The 26,709-nt window shown below is 40.0% G+C and overlaps 1 protein-coding gene across 1 annotated transcript in view; it reads left to right on the top strand.

The window, feature by feature from the left end:
- LOC131923625 (uncharacterized) overlaps positions 1 to 26,709 on the top strand; it is a 110,478-nt gene that overhangs the window by 47,299 nt on the left and 36,470 nt on the right. The window contains exon 7 of the mRNA XM_059278746.1: positions 9,721 to 9,899. Within this exon, the coding sequence (XP_059134729.1) occupies positions 9,721 to 9,899 (179 nt within the window). The remainder of the gene's footprint in view (positions 1 to 9,720; positions 9,900 to 26,709) is intronic.

The following is a 26,709-nucleotide window of genomic DNA, read 5'->3' as shown; positions in this document are numbered from 1 at the left end:
TACATTCTACTACCAAAACATTTCTTTAATTAAGAAACAAAGATATTTTCATCATAAGAATTTGTTTACTATTTATTTTCATTTCTTTTTACATATGCTCCTTCCCTTCATTTTTTCCATTTCTTAACAAAGAAAGTTTGTAGAGGTAAAAATCTCAGGGTTTTACTGTGGTGAGTGTGAGCGCGCACGTGTATATGTGTGTGAAAGAAAGAGACAGACATTACAGGACTGTAGCTTTTAGAGATTCTCGTAGGACCACCTGAGGACTGTGTGTCAAGCAGTTCCATCACAGAAGGAACCACCACGGTAGTGGTGCATCCCCTGCACCATTCACAGTAAACTTGTGGAGAGACTTATGCCATTGTTCTCCCTGAAAAACAATTTTCTTCATCACCATGTTAGAAGTCCTTCAAGTCTCATAGATAAACACATTCAACTAGAAAATGCTTTGTTCTGTCACAGGATTATTTGATATGGTATCTTATTTCTGAAAGTTAAATGGATGCTGTGATGCTCCTGAATCATTGTTAGACAATGAGATATTACTTAAAATGTGCATTGGGAATAAGCCTCAGGTGCCCTGGTTTATGTCAATAGCCTTCTTTCATGCTTTGGGGTTACCCAGAGCTAAGAGTTCTCCCATACAGGCTAACATTTGAAAACCACCTACAAGTGCATTCTACTTAACTATTGCGAATTGTTTTCAGGTAGAATTTGGCTTGGTGCTTTATTGCTCTGTGAGATGTGTACCAGGTCTGCCAGGAATGCAAGGTTATTATCAGTAAGCATGTGCAATAACTCTCAAAGGTCTTACCCTAATAGTTACCCTTTCTGAAGCACAGCTTAGGAATGCAGCTTTGTTATCATAATTACACTAATAAGTTGATAGTGGAAGACAGTAAGGCAATGTTATGCATTACTTTTGTACTTAGCTGTTCTCAAAGATAATTCCTTGTAATTTACATTTTTGTGTTAAATAATATTTTGCTAATACTTTTATTCCTAATGTTTTTTTTTGTAAATTTTGCTCCAAAAAGCTTAATGTTGTTTATAATCCTTAACCATTCCTGGAAATTAAAGGAAAACAGAGAACATCTCTGTAACTCGAATAGAGGAGTCTCTGGCTCCTGATAAAATGGTCACATGATATTGACAGTTGGAGAAAAGTGACTTGTACATCCTAGCTTGAGCTCATTGCTTCTGGGACTTACTTGGAAGAGTGGGTTATACTCTGTTATAACCCCGGTTCAACCTTAACTTTCCTCTAAAAAAAAAAAGAAGAACAAACAAACAAACAAACCCATAACCCCTTGTCTTTGCCAATCCTCAGACTCAACACTAGAGACACCTTCAAAGCAGAAGGTAAATTGTGGATCTGAGCTGTCAAAAAATAGTATAGAAAGAGACAGAAAAAGATGATGTCATGCTTGTATTTGTTACAGGGTGGGAATTACATAAAACAGCAGACTAGGACTCAGTATCTTGTGTGAGAAATAGGCTGGGGGTGGGATATTTATTATTGACTTTGTCATTCATGTGTTCCTGGCAAGCCTTGTTCTACCTCAATATCATTGAATACTACAAAGTTGACAGCACCTGTTATGGACAGTCAATGAGATGTGCCCACCTGGATGGAGGCATAGATCTCTCCATATTCACAGATGATGTCCTGCATATACTTAGGGGTAACTGACTATAGTACAACTTTGAGCTCAGAAACAGTGAAATCTCTGATAAAACAATGGAGAGAGTCTCTGCGATTCTTGGTCACCTGCCATGAAAGCAAACAACACAAACACAGCAGCCGGACCAAGGTAGCAGCCCAAGAGGTGTGCTGCCATGAAGATCACCACCTCACTCACCAGGAGGAACACTGGGGAGGGGTGCAGCTTTAAACTTGTTCCAGTGCATATTTCTCAAAATATCTCTAGCAATCCCCAAGCAAAAGATGTTATCTCGTCGAAATACTACAGAATTTGGGAAACAGAGCAGGGAGGGAATGTCAGTGTAGGAATAATTTGTAAGAAGCAAGGTAGAATGAATACATCTGAGACAGCAGACATTTAAAATTTAAAATAAGATCAATATACATCACTGAATTGGTCAAGGAGGACATTTATGGGATATGAAACAGAAAAGCGGTTGTTAAGAAGAGCCAGTTGTCAGTGCTAAGTATAAAGAAGACAAATGTTGGGGGAAAAAAAAACAGTATGTGACCTGAATAATAAAATAAATGCAATGGAAAGATCCAAGGTGATCCACTAGTGTATAAACTGTCACAGAAAGTGTCAAGGAGAAAGAGAGAAAGGAAGGAAGGAAAGGAAAGGAAAGGGAAGGGGAGGGGAAGGGAGGGGAGGGGAGAGGAAGGGAGGGGAGGGGAGGGGAGGGGAGGGGAGGGGAAGGGAGGGAGGGAGGGAGGGAGGGAGAAAGATAAAAGTCAGGCAGACATAAAAACAATTATACACAAAGGATAAAACCAGAGGAATAACATAAAACTATCCTAATTAAGAATTACTGAGAGAGAAAAAGTTAAATACGTGAAAAGGAAAAATTAGTGCATGTGTGTGTACATCCATGCATGTGTTTGTGGTGGGGGTGCACATGTATGTGGACGGTTGTGTGACTGTGTATGGGGAAGCCAGAGATCAACATCAGTTGTCATTCCAAGGGTGCTCTCCACTTCGTTTTGTGAGACAGGGTCTTTTATTTATTTATTTATTTATTTATTTATTTATTTATTTATTTATTTATTTAGGTTTTTTGAGACAGGGTTTCTCTGTGTAGCTTTGTGCTTTTCCTGGAACTCACTCTGTAGCCCAGGCTGACCTCGAACTCACAGAGATCCGCCTGGCTCTGCCTCCCGAGTGCTGGGATTAAAGGCGTGCGCCACCACCACCCGGCACCATAGGGTTTTAAAAGAATGCATCAGATAGATGGGCATAAAAACTCTTAGGCAAGCAGACTATAGTGAAATTTAAGAATAGTAAAGAGAAAGAGAAAATATTTAAGCTTTAGGAGGGAGGCATTGTATCACCTTTAAAGGAATTGAAATGCAACCAGACTTTGTAACAATAGCAAATTCTAGAATAGTATAGAGTAATATTCTCAAAATATTAAAGAAACTCAAATGCAATGTCCACTTAAAGGATTATTTGATGTAAGTATATATGGCAAAGGGTTATTGGCGTTCATGACTTTAGAAAGATTATCTTGAGGAATCTCAGATAAAACACTTTGCCAAGGAGAAATATAAACCACAACCACTTTATATTAAGCATGAAAAATAGGTGCAAGAAAATAATTTAAAGTTCCCTATTAACTCTTTTGGTCCTACATTGACCAAAATAGTTACTTAATAGAGTTAAATGCATTCATATAATTTTAATGTCCCAAACATAAAGAGAAAAACATCAGTTTCCTTTCATCTCTGATAAAGTCTACTTAACTATGTAGCTTTTTATTGCCATGACAAAACATTGTAGATAGCCAGCCCATAAGGAGGAAAGCTTTACTATGACCCATGGTTTCACTCCATGGTTATTTGATGTTGATGCTTTGAATTGTGGGGATATCAGTTGTGTCAGTAGCATGTGCTAGAGGAGGATGCTCCCCCTGTGATAGCCAGAAGGCAACAGACAGAGAGAAAAAAGGCCTGCAGTCCCAGTAAATGTTTCAAGATCCACCATCAATGAACTAACTTCCTTCCACTGGGACCTACTTCCTAAGATTGTCCATCTACAAACAGTGGCACAGAGCAACAACTAATCTCTGAGCATACAGGGACTTGAAGAACATTTAAGTTCTAAACTATTACATAACCAAACTCCCAACCATTAAAACAGAAAGGCATATACATATGAACAAAAATAGTTAACAGAGAAATCTTGGACAACTGACAAGAATAATGCTGATTATAACAGACCTGCTCATCATAATAACAAAAGGCCTGGCCAAGCCAATATAATACCTGCAAGAGAAACAGTAGTATACACTCTGAGAAAAAAGAAGCTACCATTCTTACTGAAGATTATGTGATTACAAGGGACAGAAACTTACAACTAAAAGAGAATGACTTATCGAACTAAGATCTTCTATACAAATTGGTTGTCCAATATGATACGGACCACCCTAAAAACATATATACAATAACACTATGCAGACTGAGCAGGTTATGTTTAGGGATGTATATGTTCACACATATGTACTGACAATTAATGTAAACAGATGTCATGGATTTGAAAGAGATGAAGATGGGTGTATGGGAGGGCTTTGAGGGGTGAAAAGGAAGAGGGAAATGATGTAATTATAATCTCAAAAATAACATGACTTTCTAAAATTCAGCCGGATGTATTTATGCTAACAACAAGAAAAAAGAAAGGGAGAAATTACATGTGATTAACAATAACAACAAAAATTCTAAGTGTTTAGAACTAATCTATCGCCGGGCGGTGGTGGCGCACGCCTTTAATCCCAGCACTCAGGAGGCAGAGCCAGGCGGATCTCTGTGAGTTCAAGGCCAGCCTGGGCTACCACGTGAGTTCCAGGAAAAGGCACAAAGCTACACAGAGAAACCCTGTCTCGAAAAACCAAAAAAAAAAAAAAAAAAAAAGAACTAATCTATCAAAGAATAAAGAACTTATGGAAAAACATGACGACTCTCTCAAGGTCTGTAAAAGAAGAACCTGGATAGATATACAGCTCAATATAGAGTACTGTGTGCTGTGTTTAAGGCCTTGGGTTCAATCCTGTATGATGGAGGAGGACTAGAGGTCTGAAAATAAACACTGTTCTTATGCATTTATAGGTATGTGTGTATATATATATATATATATATATATATATATATATATATATATAATTCTCCAAAAATCACTATAAAAATTCAATGATATCACAATAAGATTTAATTAAATGTCTGGGTAGTTTGGAAAACTTGCCTACAAACATACAAAAGAGTAAATGTCTTTAAATGGATACACTATTGATAAATAGGACATGATGGCAAAAGAACATTTTATATCAGCTCTGAAGACATATTCCAAACCCATAATAACAGATAAGAATGGAGTTCTTTTGTAGGAATGTAGAATAGATTAGTGATCTGCAAAGAACTAGAAAGCTCAAAAAAAATACCCCAACATTCATTCAAACTTTGACAAAGGTGTCATACATTGTCCTTTATAGATTATTCTATATAGAGAGGTAGACTTCATCTGTATCAGACCTCAATTTTAAAGTTAAAAGCAATATCAGTAAAAGAAATTATGGACCAGTTTGCCACTAATCAAAACAATGTAAAGTGTCAACAAGATGATGTTTCAGATTCAATAATATTTTTTAAAATGCCATATAATAGCCAGCTTTGACAGGGGCATAGTGGTAAGAAAATGAGAATCTTCATGTACTTTTCCTGGGATATAGGATTCTCAGTGAGCAATTTGCACTTTCTAGTGAAGTACCTATAAATCTTATGTCCTAACAGTTGTACTCCTGGACAGATAAACCCAAAAACTACTTAAGGGACAAATACAAGGGCATTTGTGCAGTATTTTATGTGGTAGAAAGGAATTAGAGTCAGCCTGGATAACCATCACTAGGGGAATATGTAAACCTATGTTGTAATGCATACATACTCTGCATTTCTATTCACTTTGAAGCATCATAAATAGATTTTTAAAAGATGGTTTCAAGTTGAAAAGAAAAGAAAAGACAAGGATAAACAAAAGGGAAGATGGGGAGAGAATCAGGCAGGCATACAGAAAAACAGCATGACAACATTTATGTATCATAAGAAGACAAACATACACAAGATAGTATGGTCATATTCCTATATCAAGCCCATTTTGTGAGTCCCTGTTGTGAAAGAGAAAATAAATTGTTGTGCTTGAAGAAATAATAAAAACAAAGCAAGGAACTCACAACTCTAAACACAATTCTGTGGCATGATCTGAGTGTTATGTTGGGCACCGTGTTCCTGCAAGATGTCCCCTGAATGGATCCTACCGTATGCAAATGCAGCTAGAACCTCATTCTGAAATATGTCAGCAATAATGGTAAAGGAAAGATGAGCAAAACGAACAGGGTCACCAAGAAACTGGTTCTGTAAGATCATACCTGGCCGTGACACTGGTTCAGACTTATGGACATCAAATTACTTTTCAGAGAACACTGTGTCCTAGGTCTAGCTGTGTGCTGGACTCAGTGGGCAACTCTTTTATATGTGGGATGTCTAGTGATGCCTCCATAGTTGTAGTTTTGATCAACTCTCTGTGTTGAATCGTTCACCACCAGCCTGGCATCAGGACACAGCCAGCATCTTTCTATTTTTGTTTTTGTTTCTTGACAGTCTCCTACATGTATATAACGACTCTTGTTGTTTTCATCCCCTTTCTCCCACTGAACCCTCTTCTTCAGCCCAGAATCTTAAAGACTTGGCCAAACAATTACAGCCTGATGACTGAAAGTCTTACTTTGTTATCTTATCTCAACAGAGTAGCATGAAAAAGGGGGACACCACTCAAAAACTCTTACTTTGTAATTGACATTATTAGTCATAGTACTACACACACCTGTACAAACTGAGCTTTATTCCATCGATGAGAAACCCAAACTGATTTTTGAAAGGCATCCAGTGTCGTACTGAAAATGGCTATCTGTATGCGAACCTTTGGGACTTTGCATGCTCGATTGCTTTTTGAGACAAGTTTTCACTGTTTGGCCCAGGGCGACCCTCAACCTGGGATCCTCTGGTTTTACCCTCTGCCACCTGTGCCGGGATAACAGGTATAGAGCACCACTCTCTGCTGAGTCTTTATTTAATTAGCTTGCCCCGATACAGTGGTTTTGGCTTTTTATAGGGCTGGATCCCAGCAGACTCAAAGAGGAGATTTAATCACCCACGTAAAAAGAAAAGGAGCACACTGAAGCTCAAGGAGCCGGCAAGTCTTGGCCCCGCCAGGACTTTGTTTCACTAAGTGCAGACTTTAGTAAAAATCAAACACAGAAGTGCCTCTGGGGGCCGGGTTCTCAGCTGCTGAACACGGTGCAAGCCCTGGGGGACAGAACACATCTTGCACATTTCTCTTCTGCACTTGTGAGGTGGTAGAGCTTGTCTGACAGCAGAGGTGGGACTCTGACACAGTTTAAGATTGGTGGCATAATAAGACAGTGAGCCAAGGAGAAAGTGTGAATTAGAAAAAGAAATCATTTTTTTTTTCTGTTTCCTGCAGCTGTAAATAACCTCCCTGAATGCTACACTTCCAAACATGGGCCAACATGCGAGGGAAGGTTTTTTTTTTCTGGGGAGCTTTTGTTTTGAAGGACTTTGTCACTAAAGAACTGGGGTGGGTAGAGATGAGGTTTGAAAACTTCTTTATCTCAGGAAGCTGATCATTTGCCTAGCTCTTTCATCTCAGGCTGTAGACAGTCTCCTATCTGCATTCTTCATCCCACCCACCACCCAAAGCAAGCAAGATGCCTGGTAGATAAAGGCAAAGGCTGTGTACTTCCATTCCCAGGCTCATGAAATTAATAAGCCAAAGTAATATGGGGGTGAGGGAACTAAGAGTTGTTTTTCTTTTTTTAACTGAGATATGTTGGGGTTAAAAATAAATTGGGTCAAAAGAAATGAAATCATAGTTGAAGAAATGAAGAAATATTGTAGTTGGTGGCAAGGACCAAGCAGCAGGGCCACATGGAAACAAAAATGCCGGGGGACTTGAAACTGAAATTGTATTTGGACATCATCTAAGAACACACTACAAACACAGAATGTCAAGGCTCATGCCCAACCTGCTAAATGAAGGCACAATGTTTAATGAACCACTGGCTGATGTGTGTTAGTTTTTTAAGCACCAAATTAAGACATCTTCTAATTTTAGGCTTAGTAAATTAATAAACACAAGAAGTTTTAAATGTTAACACTTAGAATTTTAGTTCTTCTAGTGCACATACTACAATGACTACAGAAGCAGATTTTTTTTTTTTTTAGCAAAACATAATATCAAAGTCTAAACTCTCACTCAAGCTCTTCTGTGAATGTCAAGCCCAAGTCCTCTGGGCCCCGAGTAGCATGTGGTAAAGAGTATAAAACTACCCTCTCCCGACAGCTGTTTGGAGCTCAAGAACTCCCCATGCATCAGGCTCATGTCCTCACTCTGGGCATGAGAAACTTCCTTCTAACATGATGAAACCATGCTGCACCAGGGCCAGCTGCATCCTTGCCCCAGAGAGAATTTTTCATGATGCACCAAGTTATGTTTCTGACCAGGCTGAAGCACGAGCTTAGTCTGATCGGTATCAGAGAAAGTCGCATGCAGTCTGTGTAAGCAAGAGGAAAATGACCTCGGGGGCAGCCCACTGCAGCAGTCCATAAATAAATTGGCAGACATGTCAACTGTGCACATTAGTCCAGGAGTGCAGTACTTTGGGGACTACAGTCCAAAGACAAAGACATTTGTGGGTTGCCGGTCAATCTGGAGCATTTCTTTTAATTTTTCTGGATGTGTTTTTGACAGGAGCTTAAGGGCAGTTCAATAAATTAAAATGTATTTACATGGCAATGAAGAATTATCTTGACATACTGAGAGTTATTTAATTACCAAGGTGCTTCGCGTGCTGCTAAAGTTAAGACTGTGTCAGCCTTTCTGGGACAAATCTTTATTTTCAGGGCCATGTGGCTCAGCCAGGAATGATCCCCTGGGTTGGAGCTTGTCAGTTATAGAAGATGAGTCTCCTTGCTGACCCCCATTTCCATAGACAGCTCTAAACAGATCGGTAATCTCAATGTCAGCCATCGTGATGAAGTCAGCGCTGCCAAGGCCAAATGTCCTCCTTCGGGGATGTGGCCTCCCTCTCAGAGGAATTGTAAATGAAGTCATAGCCCATTTGCAGTCTTCAAAGAGTGTCAGGGTTGCTGTCCGTCTGCATGGCATTCAGAGAGCTGTCTTAAAGCATCAAAAGGTAGGTGTGTGGTGTCCATGCTGGCAGCAACAAAGCACAGTAGGTAGGCAGTGACCTCATGTTAACAGGGACAGAGACAATATCCAAAAGCTCTACTGTATACCAGTCCTGTGTTACCAGCCAAGAAGACATTCCAAGAGAAACAGGAACTGGGAGCTTAGGGTAAAGTCACACTTAACCTGGAAACAGAAAAAGGTCAGTACCCAAGACCTCCCAGTACTGCTATTTCCAAACTCGAGGGTTTTGATAAGCTACAGTTTCAACAAGAGAGTTAACTAGTGACACAGACTCTCCCTCTGGCTAAACCAGATCAAAAAGGCTAATTATTGCAAACAAACGTGAGGTAGAAAATCGAGGCATACACCCCACACACACACTCCTCCTAGGAAGTATATCAAGATGTTTAAGGAATTAGGTTGGTACTACAACCAGTGACATTGCACAGACTTGACTGTCATCAGAACCACCGTGGCTATGATGAAGGAGTGTTATACAGTTGGGGAACTTGGATCCCACATCAGTTCAACTACTTAGCTGTGAGTCAACAGCGAGATAACGGTCCAGTTCTTCTATTCTTCCTAAACACATAGGTTTGAATTCCGAAGAGACTTGGTTTAATCTAGTGGTAGGATTCTGTTTCACTGTTTTAAAAACTATAACTGTTTCTCCATCCATTACTTCTGCACTGTCACGGTACCTCCAGAAGGTTATAAAATGTTAATCCACTGAACTATATATATCTTAAATTCACACCTGTAGGTCCGGACATCTTGACTCTAGTGGTGGGATCTGACATCAGCCGCTGTCCCAATACCCCATGGCCCACCTGTCGTGGCTACCTGCATAAGAGGACTCACTCGGGCTTTGTGAAGAGCTGGAGGAAGAGGTGGTTTGTGTTGAAGCATGATGGCTATCTCCTCTATTACAAACACAGAAAGGTAATGGCTGGCATGGGTAAGAATAAAGAACGTTGGGAAGTAAAACCTCCTTGGACTAAAACCTTCCATGACCAAGAGGTGTCATTCAAGGAATTATATGGCAGGACTCTGGAAACAGTTATTTCCCCTCTGACTGCCCAGGAATTGTTCTTCCTTCAAAAGTCAAAGAATTATGACTTATGTTCTCTTCTGCTGCATGAATCAAGGCACATGTTTCTTCTCATTTACTTCTGTTCCCATCCTCTATGCAGACTTCTTTTCATTGTCACTGTAAAGAAAATAGGAACCAAAGATAAGTTTCTCGTACCGGGGTAAATCAAAATGGACCCATAAAAGCATAGCTCTCCAGGCCACAGTTCAGGCAGTGTACTGTGGTCAGCAGAACTCAGTGTTGCTGAGGCTTCTGAGACAGAGAACTGAGCAAGTCACCTGGAATACCGATTTCATTTTCCAGGTTTCATGAGAACGGTGATTTCTAACTCTGGGTGAAGGCTGGGACCACACAGGGAATGTCCCCCAAGGTGTGCTAAGGCAGTCCTCCTCCCAGATGTTTGTGACTGGGTGAGTCTGAGATGGGCCCATGCACTTGGAAAGACCTTCTTTAGATGAATATAAAACCACAGTTCACATTTTGTTATCATGTGTGTCTTTTCAGCCAGATGCAATCCGGTGTCTAATTCTGTTAAGTGACTGCAAACATGCTTAAAAATAACAACAGAGATTTCATATAGAACCCCTACTTTTCGACTTCTCATGAAATACTCTCAACAGCTGTCAGCAGTCAAACAGACTCCCTGTCCTAAAGAATACACGCACTCCCCCACTCAACAAAGGATGCACTGTCTCCCACAGCCTTGTGATCTTCTGGCTTCCCTCCAGGGACATTCATGACCCACCTCTAATCAGGGTTCAAAACAAGAATTTTGGCTATTTACCTCATTCATGACATAATCTTGTTTTTTTTTCTTCTGTCTTTATTTTACATTTCTCGTGTGTGTGTGTGTGTGTGTGTGTGTGTGTGTGTGTGTGTGTGTGTGTGTATGTGTGTGTGTGCACTTGGGTGCATGTATAAACAAACTTAATTTCTTCCTGAAAATATCTAGTAAAGAAATGAGTGCATTGTGAAAGTGAAATACGGTCTAATACTGAATTATTGTGGGGACTTTCTATTCCGACATTCTCAGCCACTTGCTCTGTGAACTGCTCTGCCTTTCGTAGGGAAGTGAACCATACAGCTCCATTGAGAAACTCTGTCTCCCTCCAGTGCGGGAAAATAGGATTTTTCTCTAAACAGGACGAGACATTATTATCTGTCCTTGGCTTCTGTTCTCCTGAGTTAAAGTGGAACAGACAAGAAGTTTTCAATCCAGAAAGCATTGTGGAAACACCAGACGCCAATTTCCAATCTATGGGAACACGAACATTCATGTTTCAGAAGCCTGTAGGAGTCCTAGAACCATGCCCACGTTCTCCTTCCCCTTATCTCCTGAATGGGCAAGAGTGTAGCCCTGGAAATCTGATACTTTCTTTTTTTTTAAGTTTTTTAAGAAAATTCTAATTGTAATTGAGTAAATATTGCAGTCAAGTGTATTCTAACTTAAAGTTAATAATAATAATAATAATAATAATAATAATAATAATAATAATAATAATAAACTGACCTTGCATACTGTCCTCTGGAGACTGTAATCCTGAAGTAGTCTGTCTTGCCCTGCATTGGTAATCAATTTCTGTCTCCTCTTATAAAATAGGGATCATAGCAGATGTTAGTTTTTAATGCTCTTCTTCAACAAACTAATATAACAAATATCTTTGAGTCAAACATCTCTTATTTTAAGATCTCTGATTGCTGAGATTCAAAAGGGCCAGCCAGGTTTGCTAGGTGGCAGTCAGGGGCTGGTGCTGAGGCTTTGCTAGGTGCCATCAGTGGATGGTGCTGAGACTTTACTAGGTGGCAGTCAGTGGCTGGTGCTGAGGGTCTGCTAGGTGGCAGTCAAGGGCTGGTGCTGAGGGTCTGCTAGGTGGCAGTCAGTGGCTGGTGCTGAGGGTCTGCTAGATGGCAGTCAGTGGCTGGTGCTGAGGGTCTGCTAGGTTGCAGTCAAGGGCTGGTGCTGAGGGTCTGCTAGGTGGCAGTCAAGGGCTGGCGCTGTGTTTAGCTCATGTGGTGTTTTTGTGAATCTTTGAATTAAATGCATTCAGATGAAGAATGTGCAACCCAGTTTATCACAATCCCCACTATTCTTCATTGCCTCGTCTACTTATTTTTATCACCTACCAAACTTTGGCATTTAAAAGTATGAGCGGAGGGGAAGGTATGTACAACTTTTAAACTATACTGGTAATTTTAGTTAAATTTAGAATACTTTTATCTGTCTCTAGTCTTCTTTGGGGGTGGGGATGTGGGTCTCGTGATCAGCACACAGGTAACAAAAAAGCTGTTATGAAGAATGTAACTGTGGCCATCATTGCTACATCGGCTTTGGATGCAACTATAGGAGAGTATAATAAAATAGCATTATTTCATTTTTCAAGAGCCCAAATCACGTGCCTTTTACTGCTACCCATTCCAGAACCCATCATGTCTGATCTGGAAAATAGATAGCAATGTCTGAGAAGAGCTAATGAGGCATACAAAGAACATAACTGAATAAATTAGCAGAAAGTGCACTCACCCCTTCAGAAGTCATTCATGCAACAAATGCTTATTGGATACTTTTTACACGCCACTCCTTATGTAAGCACCAGAGAGAAGGCAAACAAATATGGAGCCTGCCTTGTTTGTGCTTATAGCTCCACGTAGGAAACAAATGTAAGAAAGTAAACCCACAAGTAGCTTTAATTAGTATCACAAATAAAAGTATATCTAGAGAGAATAGTTACAGCATTCTGAATCAAGCACCATCACACTGCTCTCAGCTGTCCAGTTGTTAAACCTTGATAAAAGAGTAACTGTAGGATATAAGAAGACTCAGTATTTTTCAAAGAAGGCATATTCCAGCAAGGACAAACTCAGAAGAGGTCCGTTCCCTTTCCAAAGCTGGAGTTCAAGGAAAAGATGGGGTTCAACAACTGGATGGCCTGCAGCTCACTGGTTTTCCAGGCCCGAGGAGTCTACAGTCCAGGTATAAACAGGAAGCAAGCCTTTGGGGCCCCACGAGGCAGGAAACCTTCAGTTGGTGGCTGGTGCGGATTTATAGCAGCGGAGTGAGGATGCGTGTGCTGCCGAAAGGCCTGGAACATGAGACATCCTTGTCGCAAAGACTCTGTCAACAGAAGTAGTTTCAGAAGGACTGTAAGAAACACACCTCGGGAAGTAAGAGGGAAGTAAGCCGGGGAAAAAGCAGGGCATCAGAGTGTACCGGAGACCTGCACAGTTTGCCCATATGGTAAGGGTCACAGAAAGGTGACCACCAGACCCTGCTAAGGCAGCAGGGTCACAGAGCGACAGCATGTGCTGGGCCCCTGAATAAAGCCCCTTCTGCTGGTCACAAACCCACACTCCTGGTCTACCCTGCAGCAACTGAGCAGAGCAAGCGCCTCCCTTGCGGTGTTCCTCTAGCGCCCTCTGCTGAGAAATGTTAGCACCGCAATGCTTGCACAGACCTGGATCATGAAATGAGTTCATTCAAAAAGAAACAAAAGCAGACAGTAAGGGGTAGCTGAGACACACTGAGAGTGCCAGGTAGACACCTGGGAAAAGAGTGAAAAGCTTGGGTAAATTAAGAAGAGATGTGAATATATAATTAATTCTACGGAGTGTGTGTGTGTGTGTGTGTGTGTGTGTGTGTGTGTGTAGGGAAGAATATAATAACATTTCAATGGAGACCAAAGAATTTAGTAGAAGTGAGCTAGACAGAAAATGTGGATAAACAGTTATTATCCAGGCCAAGAAAGCAAGATATATGGGATCTCTAAGCTGAAGAAAGAAAGAAGCAAGAAGGGAGGAAGGAAGGAAGGAAGGAAGGAAGGGAGGGAGGGAGGGAGGGAGGGAGGGAGGGAGGAAGGGAATATTGTGTTTAAGGAACTTAAAAATCTCTACTGTGGCCCAAGAGGGAGAACGGAGAAGGAAAGTTCGTCTGGAGAAGAAGCAGGAGGCAGCCTCCTCACAGGGGCCCAAGATAAAAACAGCTGCTTTGTGATGTTCTTTTGACTAAAACAGAAAATACCCTAGGTCACGGGATTTTCTAAAGTTTATTCTGACCATTTTGCTGAAAATGAACTAGAGGGTGACAAGAGTCGGACGGGAGCAACCCTGAGAAAGCCAGGGCTGCAGCCGAGGCAACAGGCTATAGTGGTCCTAGCTAAGTAGAATGATCTCCAAAGATATTTCAGGACAAGAATCAATATCATTCACTGCTGTAGGATAATCCTCCTGTGCAGTGTAAAGATTTGTCACTCGAATTGGTTTAATAAAACACTGGTTGGCCAGTAGCCAGGTAGGAAGAATAGGTGGGGTGACCAAACTAAAGATGATGGGAAGAAGGGCAGAGTCAGCCAAACACAGAGGGAGAAGGACATGAATGTACCGTGCTAATAAAGGTAGTGCCACATAGCAAAACATAAACAAGGAATATGGGTTAACTTAAAATGTAAGAGCTAGTTAGTAATAAGCCTGAGTTATTGGCCAAGCATTTATAATTTATATTAAGCCTCTGTGTGGTAATTTGGAAGTGGCTGCTAGGTATTTGGGAACTGGTGGGCAGGAGAGAAATGTCCAATTACAGCTGACAGAATACAGTAAGTCATTTTACCAAATACTGCAAACTGGGCATCTCACAAGCAGAAGACATGTATTTCTCATAGTGCTGGGGCAGGGGTGGACTAAGTCCTAGAGAAAATCACCAGCAGACTCAGAAGCTGGTGAGGGCTCACTTCCTGCATTTTTAGGTGCCATCTTTTCACTGTGTCTTCACATGGAGAAAGGAAAAAGAGATTCTTGGTAGCTTAAGAGGTCCTAATCTCCTTCCTGAGGATCACTCTTGTGACCTAATCTTCCAAGAATTCTACCTCCAAATTCCTATGCACTGAGGACTAGATTTTAGCATATGAATACAGAAACACTTCTATGACACTAAGAAGCTAACTCATCCATAGAAACAAGGAAATCCAAAAGATTTTATAGTATTTAGTTTATAGTGTAGGTGAAGTAGTATGTAGTTTCCTGGAAAGAATGATTGATGAGGTAAAATTCTAATGATTCACTGAAATAACAGTAGATCAAATGAGTATATGATTTGAAGTTTAGGTTAAACTAATGTATTATTGTGATTGGCAGGTCTCTGTGGGGTATTCAAGGTTAGAGCTAGGAAGAAATTACATATATATTCAATGAATATGTTATGATATAGTAGATGGTAAATATATTCAGCTATAGAAGTTGATCAAGGTCCTAAGGTAGCATTTCTTTAACTTGGGCTTTGAGAATCTGCAGAGAAGGAGATAGGCAAGGCAACCAGAGAAGCAGAAGCAAAATCCAGAGGGAATATATCCTAAAATAAGACAAGATCACAGTTTTAGGAAGGAAAGTGGTGAGTTCCCAGTCTACCAGGAGGCCCTACTGGGTGAAAATTTAAAAACATCTATTTTACTATACAACATAGCATACATTGATCATTTTGCCAAAAGTAGTCTAGGTAATATAAAGTGAGTTTGGAAGGAAGCAATTCATTAACATAAGTTAAAAGCTAAAAACAACCTTCAAAGTCTAGACTTTTGAAAAATTTTTGACAATGAAAGAGATAGGAATAATAGGGTCACTGGAGAATATTTATTCCATTTACAGTTAGTGTAATTACCAATACAATTGAATTTTAAAATGCTATGACCATTTTGCTTTCCATGTTGCTCTTCTGCTCTGTATTTCTCTTCCTTTTTCTCCTTTCAGCAAATTAGTTTTCATTGTATTATTTTAATTCCTATCTAAAGGTTGCTGTACAGTGTTTGAACTATGAAAGCTGATACAAAAATAGTATGTGTATTTTGTAATTTTTTTTTTTTTTTTGGTTTGTCCAGACAGGGTTTCTCTGTGTAGCTTTGCGCCTTCCCTGGAACTTGCTTTGTAGACCAAGCTAGCCTTGAATTCACAGTGATCCACTTTCCTCTGCCTCCCGAGTGCTGGGATTAAAGGCGTCCACCACCACCCCCCGCTACATATAGTATTTTACGGGTATTCTGGCTTTTAATTTAACCATATCTTACATAATATGTTCATAATGTCATGTATTTTAGTTTTATACAGATTGTAAACTTATGAGACATTGTTAATATTCTTTTATAACTATATGTTTAACTATATTTTTACCGAATTCTATGATAACTCCTTCTTTGCTGGAACATCAAACATTTGACCTTGGATCATTCTTCTTCTGAGATAGCACTGTTTAGTGAGTGACCATCAGTTACTTTATCTTTCCTTAGTACTGTCTGATTTTTAGAATGGTTAAAGGATCCTTGATTTGGTAGTTATTTCTTTCCAGAATATTTTGAATGTGTCTCTTTCTATGACACTAAGAAGCTAATTCATCCATAGAAACAAGGAAATCCAAAAGAGCAGCCTCCTCCATGTGCTGTGTGTCTTTGGCTTGCTTCCAAGCTATAGTTAATAGCTAATTTGCTCTGCAAAGCTCTTAGTTTTAAACCTTACATTTTTACTTCACTCCCCATTTGATTCTCCTTTACAGCCCCTTGTTTATGCTGCAATTATCAATCTGGCCTTTTTAGTTCTTTGAGCACACTTATCATAGTCATATTAAAGTCTATTTCTAACATTCCTTTATCTAGAGTCTCCAGAAGTCCTTCTATCTTCTTCTGAACTCTTGGCAAATCGGTTCCAGTTGTAAAAGATAAGAGTGCTGGCGATTCCTGTCCCCCTCAGTCTTATCAGTAAGAAAGCACGTAAAAGTCAACCTTCAGTCCCTGTGAGCGTTGATCTTTGCCCCAGTACCCTTACTTCCGGGGCCATTCATTAGAGCCTTGTTTACCAGGACCACCTCTTTTTTAAGTTACCTTTAAGAAATATTTGTATTAATTCTTTTGAGAATTTCATAATGTCCTCCTTACATCCAGTCTTCCCATAGCCCCCCCTCAGCTTCCCACCCAGTCACCTTTGTGTCCCCCCACCCATGGAGTCTTGTTTGTGTTGTCCAAGTAGAAGGGTCTGCAGGACCACCTCTTGGATAGTCTCTCAACTCTGTGAGTCTGTTGAATGTTCTAATCATTTCTTAGCCTTTTCAGATGGAAGTAATCCTCACATTAAGCTAATTTCTGCTAGACTTTGGCTTCATTAGCCTTCATTGTCTTCCTAACTCTGTGAGATATTTGAGGAGTATTTATATACTCAAGCTTTTCCACGATTCTTTTCTAGCAGCCAAACTGATCTTCATCTAGTCTGGCATAATTAGAAAGAGAACTTGAGTGACAGCTGAGATGGGAGGTGGTATGAGGGCAGAGCTGGTTTTGTAATGTTTTAAATTGCGAGATATTCCTTTAAATAGGAGTGCTGTCAGAGAGTACTAAAATCTAGCAAAGGAAAAAAAAATGGAGGTACCAAAGAAGAGGGATAACAAGTAGATGTATTTGCCATCTATCGAAAAAAGTAGGTTGTAGCTAGCCCCTCACTGACAGCAGAAGATTAGATTACATACAAGATATGGCTGAGTTTTCAAACAGGCTCAAAACAAAAGGAGGCGTTCTTTGTGCATTACACAGAACAAGCCACTGTTTGTTGTGTCTTATGAATCTCTATGCTCAAAACCGAATGTGGGTGTGTGTGTAGGACTGGTAGGCATGGCATACATGAGGCTCTGAGGATGCTTAGAGAGAAAAGCACTGTTTTACTTCAAATGCTAGTCTCTGTTTCAAAAGCTGTGCTATTCACTCTGTTGGGGGAGTAGTCGGATGGTGTCACAGCACACAGTGAGAAGAGAGTTTATTTTGAACAGGAAGCAAAGTTCAGAGCATGAAATAGGACCAGTTCGTTTGTGTAGTTTAAATATCTCTTGTAACTAAGACTTATTCATTTGTATTTTCTTTTATCACAGCAAAGTGAATCATGGAGTGATACAATTCACTTATTGCTCCGGTTCCGGGGATCCAATCCAGGGCCTTGTGTCTGCTAGGCAAGTGCTCTGTCAATAAACTACATTTCCGTGTAATACTTTCCAAGTCTATCAACTTAGAAGACTACTCGTGGGCAGAGTAGAGAAACAGATTAGTGTGGGCCCTAAAGGTCAGTCTAGCTTTGCAGCCCACCATCTTACAATGAAGAATTTGTGTCGTAATACCGGGTTAATTAACAGTTACCAGAAAAATATGTAACTCTTGGGCCCAAACCTGAAATTCACCAGAGGAAACCCAGTACCAGATAATGGGCTTGACTGGACGGTGGAAGGAGTCAGTACAGCTGGTTTCTGTAGACACCTAAGCTTTCTGTGTGTCACCTTAAATACAACTATTAGACATTGGTGACAAAGTGGTGAAGATGGGGCTCAGAGAGAGATTCCGTTGGGTTAGTCATGTAAACATGTAGATGGTGTTATATGCCACGAGGTCACCTAGAAACAATGTGTGTGTGTGTGTGTGGGGGGTGTTACCAAAGCAAAGAGCCAAAGACCAAACCCAGTTGGAAGTCTCTGGCAAAGGGAGGAGGCTGCATCAGCAGACTCTGAGTGAAACTGGAGCAATCTAGAGTTCCCGGGTCCGCAGAGTGAACGTTGCTGTGCTCCAGCTGTCCGTGAGACAAGCTTAGTGTCTCACGGGGGTGGATCTGTCCTTCTAACTGGCCTTTTCTTGCCTTGCCTTCTCTGTGTTTTTTTTCTTTTTTCTTTTTTTTCTTCCAGTCTGAAAACATGGTCATCTCTATCATCCCCCCAGGGAAAGGAGTAAATTCCCTTGAATAAACATTTCTTATAATTAATTAGTTTTCTATTTATCTTTTCTTCTAAGGCAAAAACTTTCAAAAGAGCCATCTAACACCTTTTTTTTTTCTCCCTACTGCCTTTCCACACCTGCAATCAAATACTTGAGCAGGACAGACGGCTGTTGAAGTTACAAGCATGCTCAAATTATCCAGAAAGAGTGGACAGTAAGAGAAGCAGTGGGCTATCAGTGTGTAACAGGAAATCACACTGACCTGAGAAGTGTTCTAGGTGGATTAAGTTAACAGGTAAACCGATTATTACAGGGCAGGGTGCATGATTTCAAATACTATACTAGAATTCATTTTCTCTTTCCATTTTACTCCATTCTCAATAAACAGCCTGTGTTTTTTGTCACAAATAAATGTCAGTTTGAAAAAGCTTTAGATTTGCTTTTCTGAGAGGGCCTAGGAATCTCTTCTCACAGTGCCAAGCATCCACCTAGAACTTTTGTTCCAATTTGGGGCCTACATGGAAATAAATTGTAGTTGGAGACTCCAAGCCCTGACGTAAAACCCTCCAAGGTCTCATTCCAAGGCTTTACCATCACCCTGCTTCTGCGCATGCCTCTGCTCCAGACCTCAGCTTTGTCTGGTTGTCTGTTCCACCTGCTCGCGTATCCTGACAGCACCCTTCAGAACAGGGCTTCTTAAATGTTTTCCAATCAGGACTCAATTTTACCCCCCAAATTTTTGTGTGACCCTGGATTTGGAAATATATAAAATAAATACACAAACCAAACACTTAATGATAATAAATCTTAAAGAAATTAATTCTAAAACCATTTCTTGTATATAATTTTACTGTTTACTAAAGATGAAAGCAAATTTTAACACCAGTAAGATGGATGTGATCCTTTATTTTTACATAAAAATTCCAATCATACACTGATACATACAATCATACAGTGATACACTCCTTTAATCTCAGCTCTTGGGAGGCAGAAGAAACTGGATCTTTGTGAGTTAGAGCCAGCCTGTTCTAAATTGTGAGTTCTAGGCCAACCAGGTTTACAAAATGAGACTGAAAAAAAAGAAGAAAGAGGGAAGGAAAGAAGAAAAAAAGGAAGGAAGGAAAGAGAAAGAGAGAGAGAGAGAGAGAGAGAGAGAGAGAGAGAGAGAGAAAGAGAGAGAGAGAGAGAGAGAAGAATTGAATGTGTGGTGCTCCAGTGTATAGAACACCTTAATTTTTTCAGGGTTGATTGATATTTTGAGTTTATAATCATGAATGGAGAGGTTGTTGCTTCATAAAAATGTAAAGTTCAAAATGGCTAAAATATATTTAGGACCATTCAGAATTATTGGAAATTCTATCTTAATCATAAGCCAACACTGAGCTAACATTTTAAAAATGAAATTCAAGTCAGTAACTAAAATAACAAAAATTAATGATCAGACATTCTAACACAATACAAAAGATAACATTTGATACTTTCTACCTGGTTAAAAAATAACAATTTTTTAATTAAACCGTTCTTTTTCTGTGAGAGCAGAAAACTCTGTGCTTATAATAAATACACTGCACATCAAAATATACAGTAGTCTCAAATCGGAGGCTAAATGTGTTTGGGGCAATGTTCGTTGTACTGGGTGCCCTGAAAAGTATGTGCAGAACGAAGTGCTCATCTATGTTCAGAACCAAACCGCCATGAAGTTGCAGATGTGGGCAGACCCTACATGAGACACCCAGATGCATTCCATGCTTGATTTTCCTACAAAGTTTTGATTTTGCACAGTTGGAAGCCTTTTCCTCCTGGTTTTGGTTTTCAGTTCCCACGTTCGGTTAGTCTAAGTTAGGCTGCAAGAAGGGAAGTTAGAAAACTGCTAAGTAAAAGTTGAGCTCATCATCTGCTGAGCTCTCAGTAATAAACGAGAGAAACACACAGTGGAGAAAAACTTGCAGCCTTCAGAACGAAGGGAGCAAGTGGATTTGGATATATGTGTGCGCTCCAGAATCTGAAAGACCATCTCCAAGCCTCTATCCTCCTTCCTTAGAACCTTTAGTGTAATTTAAGAGATGCCCAGTAGGTGGAGTAGCTTACTCACAGTTTTCGAAGTTACCAGTACACAGCAGTTAGAAACAAACGCCTAGTAAATGCTGCAAGAAAAATGAGAAATTACCAACAAACGAAGGAACTGAAGACTAAAGATAATAAGATTTACGACATAAAACCTATTAAGTAAGTTAGGCAGTTGCTCGTTTGAGACCCCCTGCTGATACTAGCTTATAGCTTCAGGTACCTTCTGCTATGTGACCCCTGTTGACAGTGACACAGGCAGCCAGTTCTGGTATGAGAGGGTGTCAGGTGGTGGGTGATGGGATAAGGACGCATCTGTGGTGATGCTCACTCAGAGCTACTTATACAATATTAAGAAGGCTCTTCCCTGCAAGGGGACATTTCAGGTTAGGAATAAACCTTCCCTCTTGGTCTTCAGTACATTCTTCCACTACCTTCTGCTTTTTCCTTTACAGCATTCCTTTTACAAAATGTATGCTTATACAAGGTATAAGAAGGCTATTTTCTCAAATGACTTTCTTCCCAAACAGACCAGTGCCTGGAATTCCGGGAACACAAAACAAGCCTGTTTACATTTAAGAGATTTATTCTTTGAAGAAATTTACATTTGTTTGGTTATTCACCAAATACTCACTGAGAGCTTACTTTACACCTGGGATAGGACTGTAAAGATGATAGAAAGGGCTCCCAGGTCTCACGAACCATCTCTGTAGGAAGAAGATACAGAAGAGAAGCAAGGGAACATTAGATACGACACCGAGCTTTGGAGGGTGGGGCATAACGTTGGAAGTGGGCTTCCTCAGGTATCAAAGAAGCCGTCTGCTCAGACAAGAATGTGTAAGTCTGATAAAGATCCGAGAAAAAGATGTAATTGGAAGAAACTGGTAGAACCTGGAACTATTTTAGTCATTATTTTCTTAATAAGTATTGAAAATTCATCAAGTTACTTCTCAAGTGTTATCACCTGGCGCAAAGAAAGATAGCCAAAGAAATCAAGTGGAGAGAAGCATCCTTCCGAAACCCAGTAGCGAGGTCTCTTTTCCAACTGTGGCAGAAGCAAGCAATTGACATGAGCTTTGTAGTGTCAAAACATAATGACGCACTGGAAGGAAAGGGCGACATCACCAAAACAACAACAACAACTGTGGTGCTCAGATGTGTGAGAGAGCCTTCAAAAACAACCTGCTCCATCTCCCCTCTACCTCAGTATTTTTTGAAATACTGGTTGAAAGTTACAATTAGACCCAACCAGGTGCTTATCAGATATCTCAAGGGTCACTTCAGGTCTGCCAAAAGACTACTGAAGCTCCATTGAATTCTTATGTTTTTACCAGTCCTTCAGCTCTAAGAAAGAAAAAGAAAGAAAGAAAGAAAGAAAGAAAGAAAGAAAGAAAGAAAGAAAGGAGGGAGGGAGGGAGGGAGGGAGGGAGGGAGGGAGGGAGGGAAGGAGGGAAGGAAGGAAGGAAGGAAGGAAGGAAGGAAGGAAGGAAGGAAGGAAGGAAGGAGAAAATCACCTTCTTCCTCATAGTACCATTCTGAGAGGGGGGAGGGAGGGAGGGAAAGGGAGGGAAGGAGGGAGGGAGAGATGGAGGGAGAGAGGGAGAGAAGAGAGGAGGTAAGTTCATGAAAAACTTCAAAAACACCAGTGATATTAAGAAAATTCAAAAACTGAATTTTCCTGTTTTAAAGGACAGGTGTTCTTGGTGATTTGTGGTTTTCTAGTCTGCAAAGGAGCAGTTTTCTTTCCGTACTTGAATAAGGTTGGGGTATTAGGCACTCTCTGAGGTCAGTAATGTAGCGTGCCCAAATCTTCAGAGCATTGAGTCCTCACATCAGCCTGCTCTTGGGGCACACTGAGGTAGACGTTCCGATGCTGCTGACGGTGACAGAGTGCGTAGAACAGCTGCACTGTCCACTTTGGCTGCGGTCAACACTGATGACGTAGCAGATGCTTTCAAGACAATAATGAAAATTGCCATATTCTCTATGTGCCCTGGTCTTCATATTTGACTTGGAAGGAGGGCTCTGAACAAAATAAGCTAAAGTAAATTTGCATTGTTTACCTACCTCCTATTCTTAACTAAGTATTGGGATGTTTGCTAACCCTTCCATCCAACCCCAATAATCAAAGAAGAGGTCAGGGTTATCCGCCTGCTTCGTATGTTGTCATCAGACAAACTCTGTGATCATTTTCTTTCTCATTTCTATACCCTCAGAAGCATAAAGGGAAAGGTCCTGGCTTCTTTCTTGGACTGAGCTTTCTAGAGTTTTATAACTGACAGCAGCCATAGTAGTGCCTTTGCAAATCTTGGTCCAGATACCCCAAAGCCACTTTTCAAAGACTATTAAACCACTATGCCTACTTCTTCAGAGGTTTCAACCCCAAAAGTCATCAGGATAGAAAGTATTTTATGGCTCTACTTCTTGTGAGGATGCCCTCCTCTCACTTGAGGAAAATATTTGCTACTTCAGCAGAAGGAAAATCAGTCCATTAAAATGCCCTTATTTGTCATAAAAAAAAAAATCTTGGGGAAAACACTCAGGAGTGGACTATTAAGATAAATTATCCATGAGGTACAAGTGTCCTTTGCATTTTCCCTTTTGGGATAGGTTTTGTCCTCATTGTTGACATGAAGAGTATCTGCTTGCAGATCTGCCCTTTTACTTCAGAACTAAGATAATGTTTCCATTTCAACTGAGTCATCCTTGTCCTAAATATTGCATAATGGCACAGTCTGCCATCTCCGTTTGCTTTGGCCAAACACAATGACAAGGCAAACCAGGCCGAGGCTCCTAAGTCTCTTTGGACACTCTGCCATTTTGTGTGGTGGTCAGATGCATTTATTAGGTTGTGAGAAATTATAGTATTGAATGAGTAACACAAAATGCTACTCAAGAAATCTTAAAATAAAAAGGTTGCAGAAGAAGTGCCTAATCTAGCTATGAAAACTGTATTCAGAAACCACAGGGAGAACATCTGTCATTTGAAACTTTTTATCAGAAATAGAGGGAGCTCAAGGTCAGTTTAATATTAATTCTCCCCCAGTTCTTTCATCTAGATATCAAGTTGCATTTGAATCTGGCAAAGGGTTATGAATGTAGGTCAGCTTAGCCTTCAAAGCAGAAATGTCTTGATAAATATTCTGTAGCTGTCTATTTAGTCTTCAATATCATTAGGTTATTTTTAAGTGAAAATGACCTAAACTTGCCTTTTCATGGAAAGAGAAATTCATTCCTGCTAAGTTGAAATTGCTTTTGAATAATTTATGGGGAACAGTGAATTCATCAGATCTGATGCTATCAGCAGCCGTGAGATTGCATTGTTCTATAATGGGTGCTATGGGAACAGCAAAGCTAGAGTTGGTGAGTATGAGAATTCCAATCCAGAATCTTATGCCAGATACAGGTAGGCAATATTTTAGAAAAGAAAATCCCAAGTTGAAACTATGTAGTAATAACCTTTAAAATGCCCTCACTCTAAAAAATAGAAATAAAGTATATATAAATAAAATATAAAAAATATAAATGAAAAGGAATGATATTCATTTTACCACTGTGAAATTGACTGTGACCAATATATTGGATCTTTTTGTCAGAATATCATCACTGAGTGAGGAGATAATGGTAACTGGAAAATTATGATATAGAAACAAGGGCTAATAAATAAGAGCATACGAACCTATAAAATGAGTTTTAGTCTCCTGAAACACAGTATATTTAACTTTCTCTCCTCAATTTACTAATTTATGGTATTAGATCTTCTCCAAAGCACCATGTTTAATCTCCTCATTCATTACTTTTTAAATGTTCTTATTGATCATCTTTTATTTGTGAAGAATACAGCTAATCATTATTTTAGAAATAAGGTTAAATAAGATAAAAGTTTGTCCTCTCATAATCAGTGGTAATTGATCTTAAACTTCTAATGTGAGTAGGATTTGCAATGGTATCAGGAAATGGGGCAAAAAATAAAATAAATAAATAAATAAATAAATAAATAGAACAGAATGAGGAAAAGCTAGACAGGCTTGTGTTGGGACCAACCAGAGAGGCCTAAATGGATTCCTTTGGTTACATTATGATGGAGGACAGACCAAAGCCAGGTTCTGACGAAGCTGAATGCAGACTAAAGAGCTGCATTGTGCTTGAGTGCCGGCTGTGACTCGGGAAGCGTAAGTGAAGTGATTCTTTAGTGCTACGGAGTGACTCTGGGTGCCTGGGTGTAGGGTAATCTAGGGACCCTCTAATTAAGTCAAATAAGATAATTCAAGAGATAATCCGAAAGAGAAGAGGCTGACTGCTGTGGTGGGACTAAGAACTCAGGCAAGAAGACTAATCTCAAGCTAATGTTCATGTGGTATCTGTTTATCTAACTTCTTCCTCCTTTTCTAGTTCCTTTTTCCAGTCATAAACCATCTCTAGCACTTAGATACCCTCTGATATTGTTCCTTGACTACTACAAGGAACCAGTTCCAATGGTATGTTATCAATGAAGTAGATATACTATCGTTTTCCACATTCTGTCTAATGTCTGCATAATGGTATTTCAGTACAATTGGTTTGCTTTGTGGTCTTACATCATTTGACTCACACATTTAAGAATGTGTGTCTGAAGTCCCCAGGATGGGAAAGACCAGGACTCTGTAGGTTCCTCAAGGGTCTAGGTCATAGCTTGAGTCATGGCTGGACTCAGATTCCAGATCACCAATGTCTAGGTTTATACTTGTGGAAGAACATTGTGACATCACTCACACTTTCTGAAGGCAGCCTTACCTTTGCCCATCACCCACAGAGGTATCTCTTACCACCAATTTACTAATTTCATTACTTCTTTTTTTTCTTTGAGTTTTCCTGTTTTATGAACATGTCTTTGAAATACGTTTAGGATATTGTTGCCTTTGTAGCTAAATGCAATCTTAACCTCCATGTCTTTCTAATTTTCTTCTGGATAGTTGTTCCATAATAAATAATATGCTCCATTCTTCCTGGATCAAAGTCCATTTGTTGTTGCTGCATGACAGAAGCTAACCTCTCTCAAAGGTGAATGCCAAGTCCCCATTAACTGACTTCCTTATAGGTGGGAACTGGCAATTTCCTGCTGGCAATAAGGCCTCATAAGGAATTGAAGAAGATGGCTGATGATCCAGTGGTGTGGAGAGAGGGGCATAACAGAAAAGTGTGAAGAAGATGTTTGGGGGGGAAGGGCAGGGACTGTGCCAGATTTCCTTTCAGACTGACTGCTCTTCTGCGTGAACTGTGTGTTGCAGATATGGACACACGGACACAAACTGTCGGCCTCTGCTATGCAACTTACCAAGGGCCACAGCTTAGTCCAAAGAAATTGAAAAGAAGAGCATGATAGATCTTTTTTGACTTTGTGCTGAAAATTAAGATAATTTCAACAGATTTTGTGTTCATGGAGTTCCCATACATTAATTTCATTTCCTGTAAGCATAAGATGACATTGGTGACAGAAAACACTGTGCACACTATAGGACTTACTAGAGAACTCACTGCTTTGACATTTTACTCTTCTTTTCAATATAGACATAAACTAACTAATGAACAAGTAGCTAAAAGTTACACACAAAACTTCCTGAATATTCTCTTGCATTATTGGTTCTGATGTTGTTCTGAAAGTCTGTAACATGCCATTGTTAGTCATGACCAAGAAAATACGTTGAGAAGTTTGATGTGAAGATTAGAGCCACAGATAGAAGGTTGCCTCAGGTCACCTGAGGTAGGGTTAGCATTGCGATGACTTTTGCCTTTGAAGACGTGTGGGGGTTCACACTGAGGAAAGGGACAGATGATTATCTGTACAGGACAGAAGTGCGAAGGACGAATGTAGCTATTGAACATCCAGAAAGCACAACTC

Source organism: Peromyscus eremicus, chromosome 13, assembly GCF_949786415.1.
Source record: "Peromyscus eremicus chromosome 13, PerEre_H2_v1, whole genome shotgun sequence".
In the NCBI taxonomy this organism is placed as follows: Eukaryota; Metazoa; Chordata; class Mammalia; order Rodentia; family Cricetidae; genus Peromyscus; species Peromyscus eremicus.
Note: the sequence above shows the minus strand (reverse complement) of the source record. Positions and strands in the feature narration are given on the sequence as shown.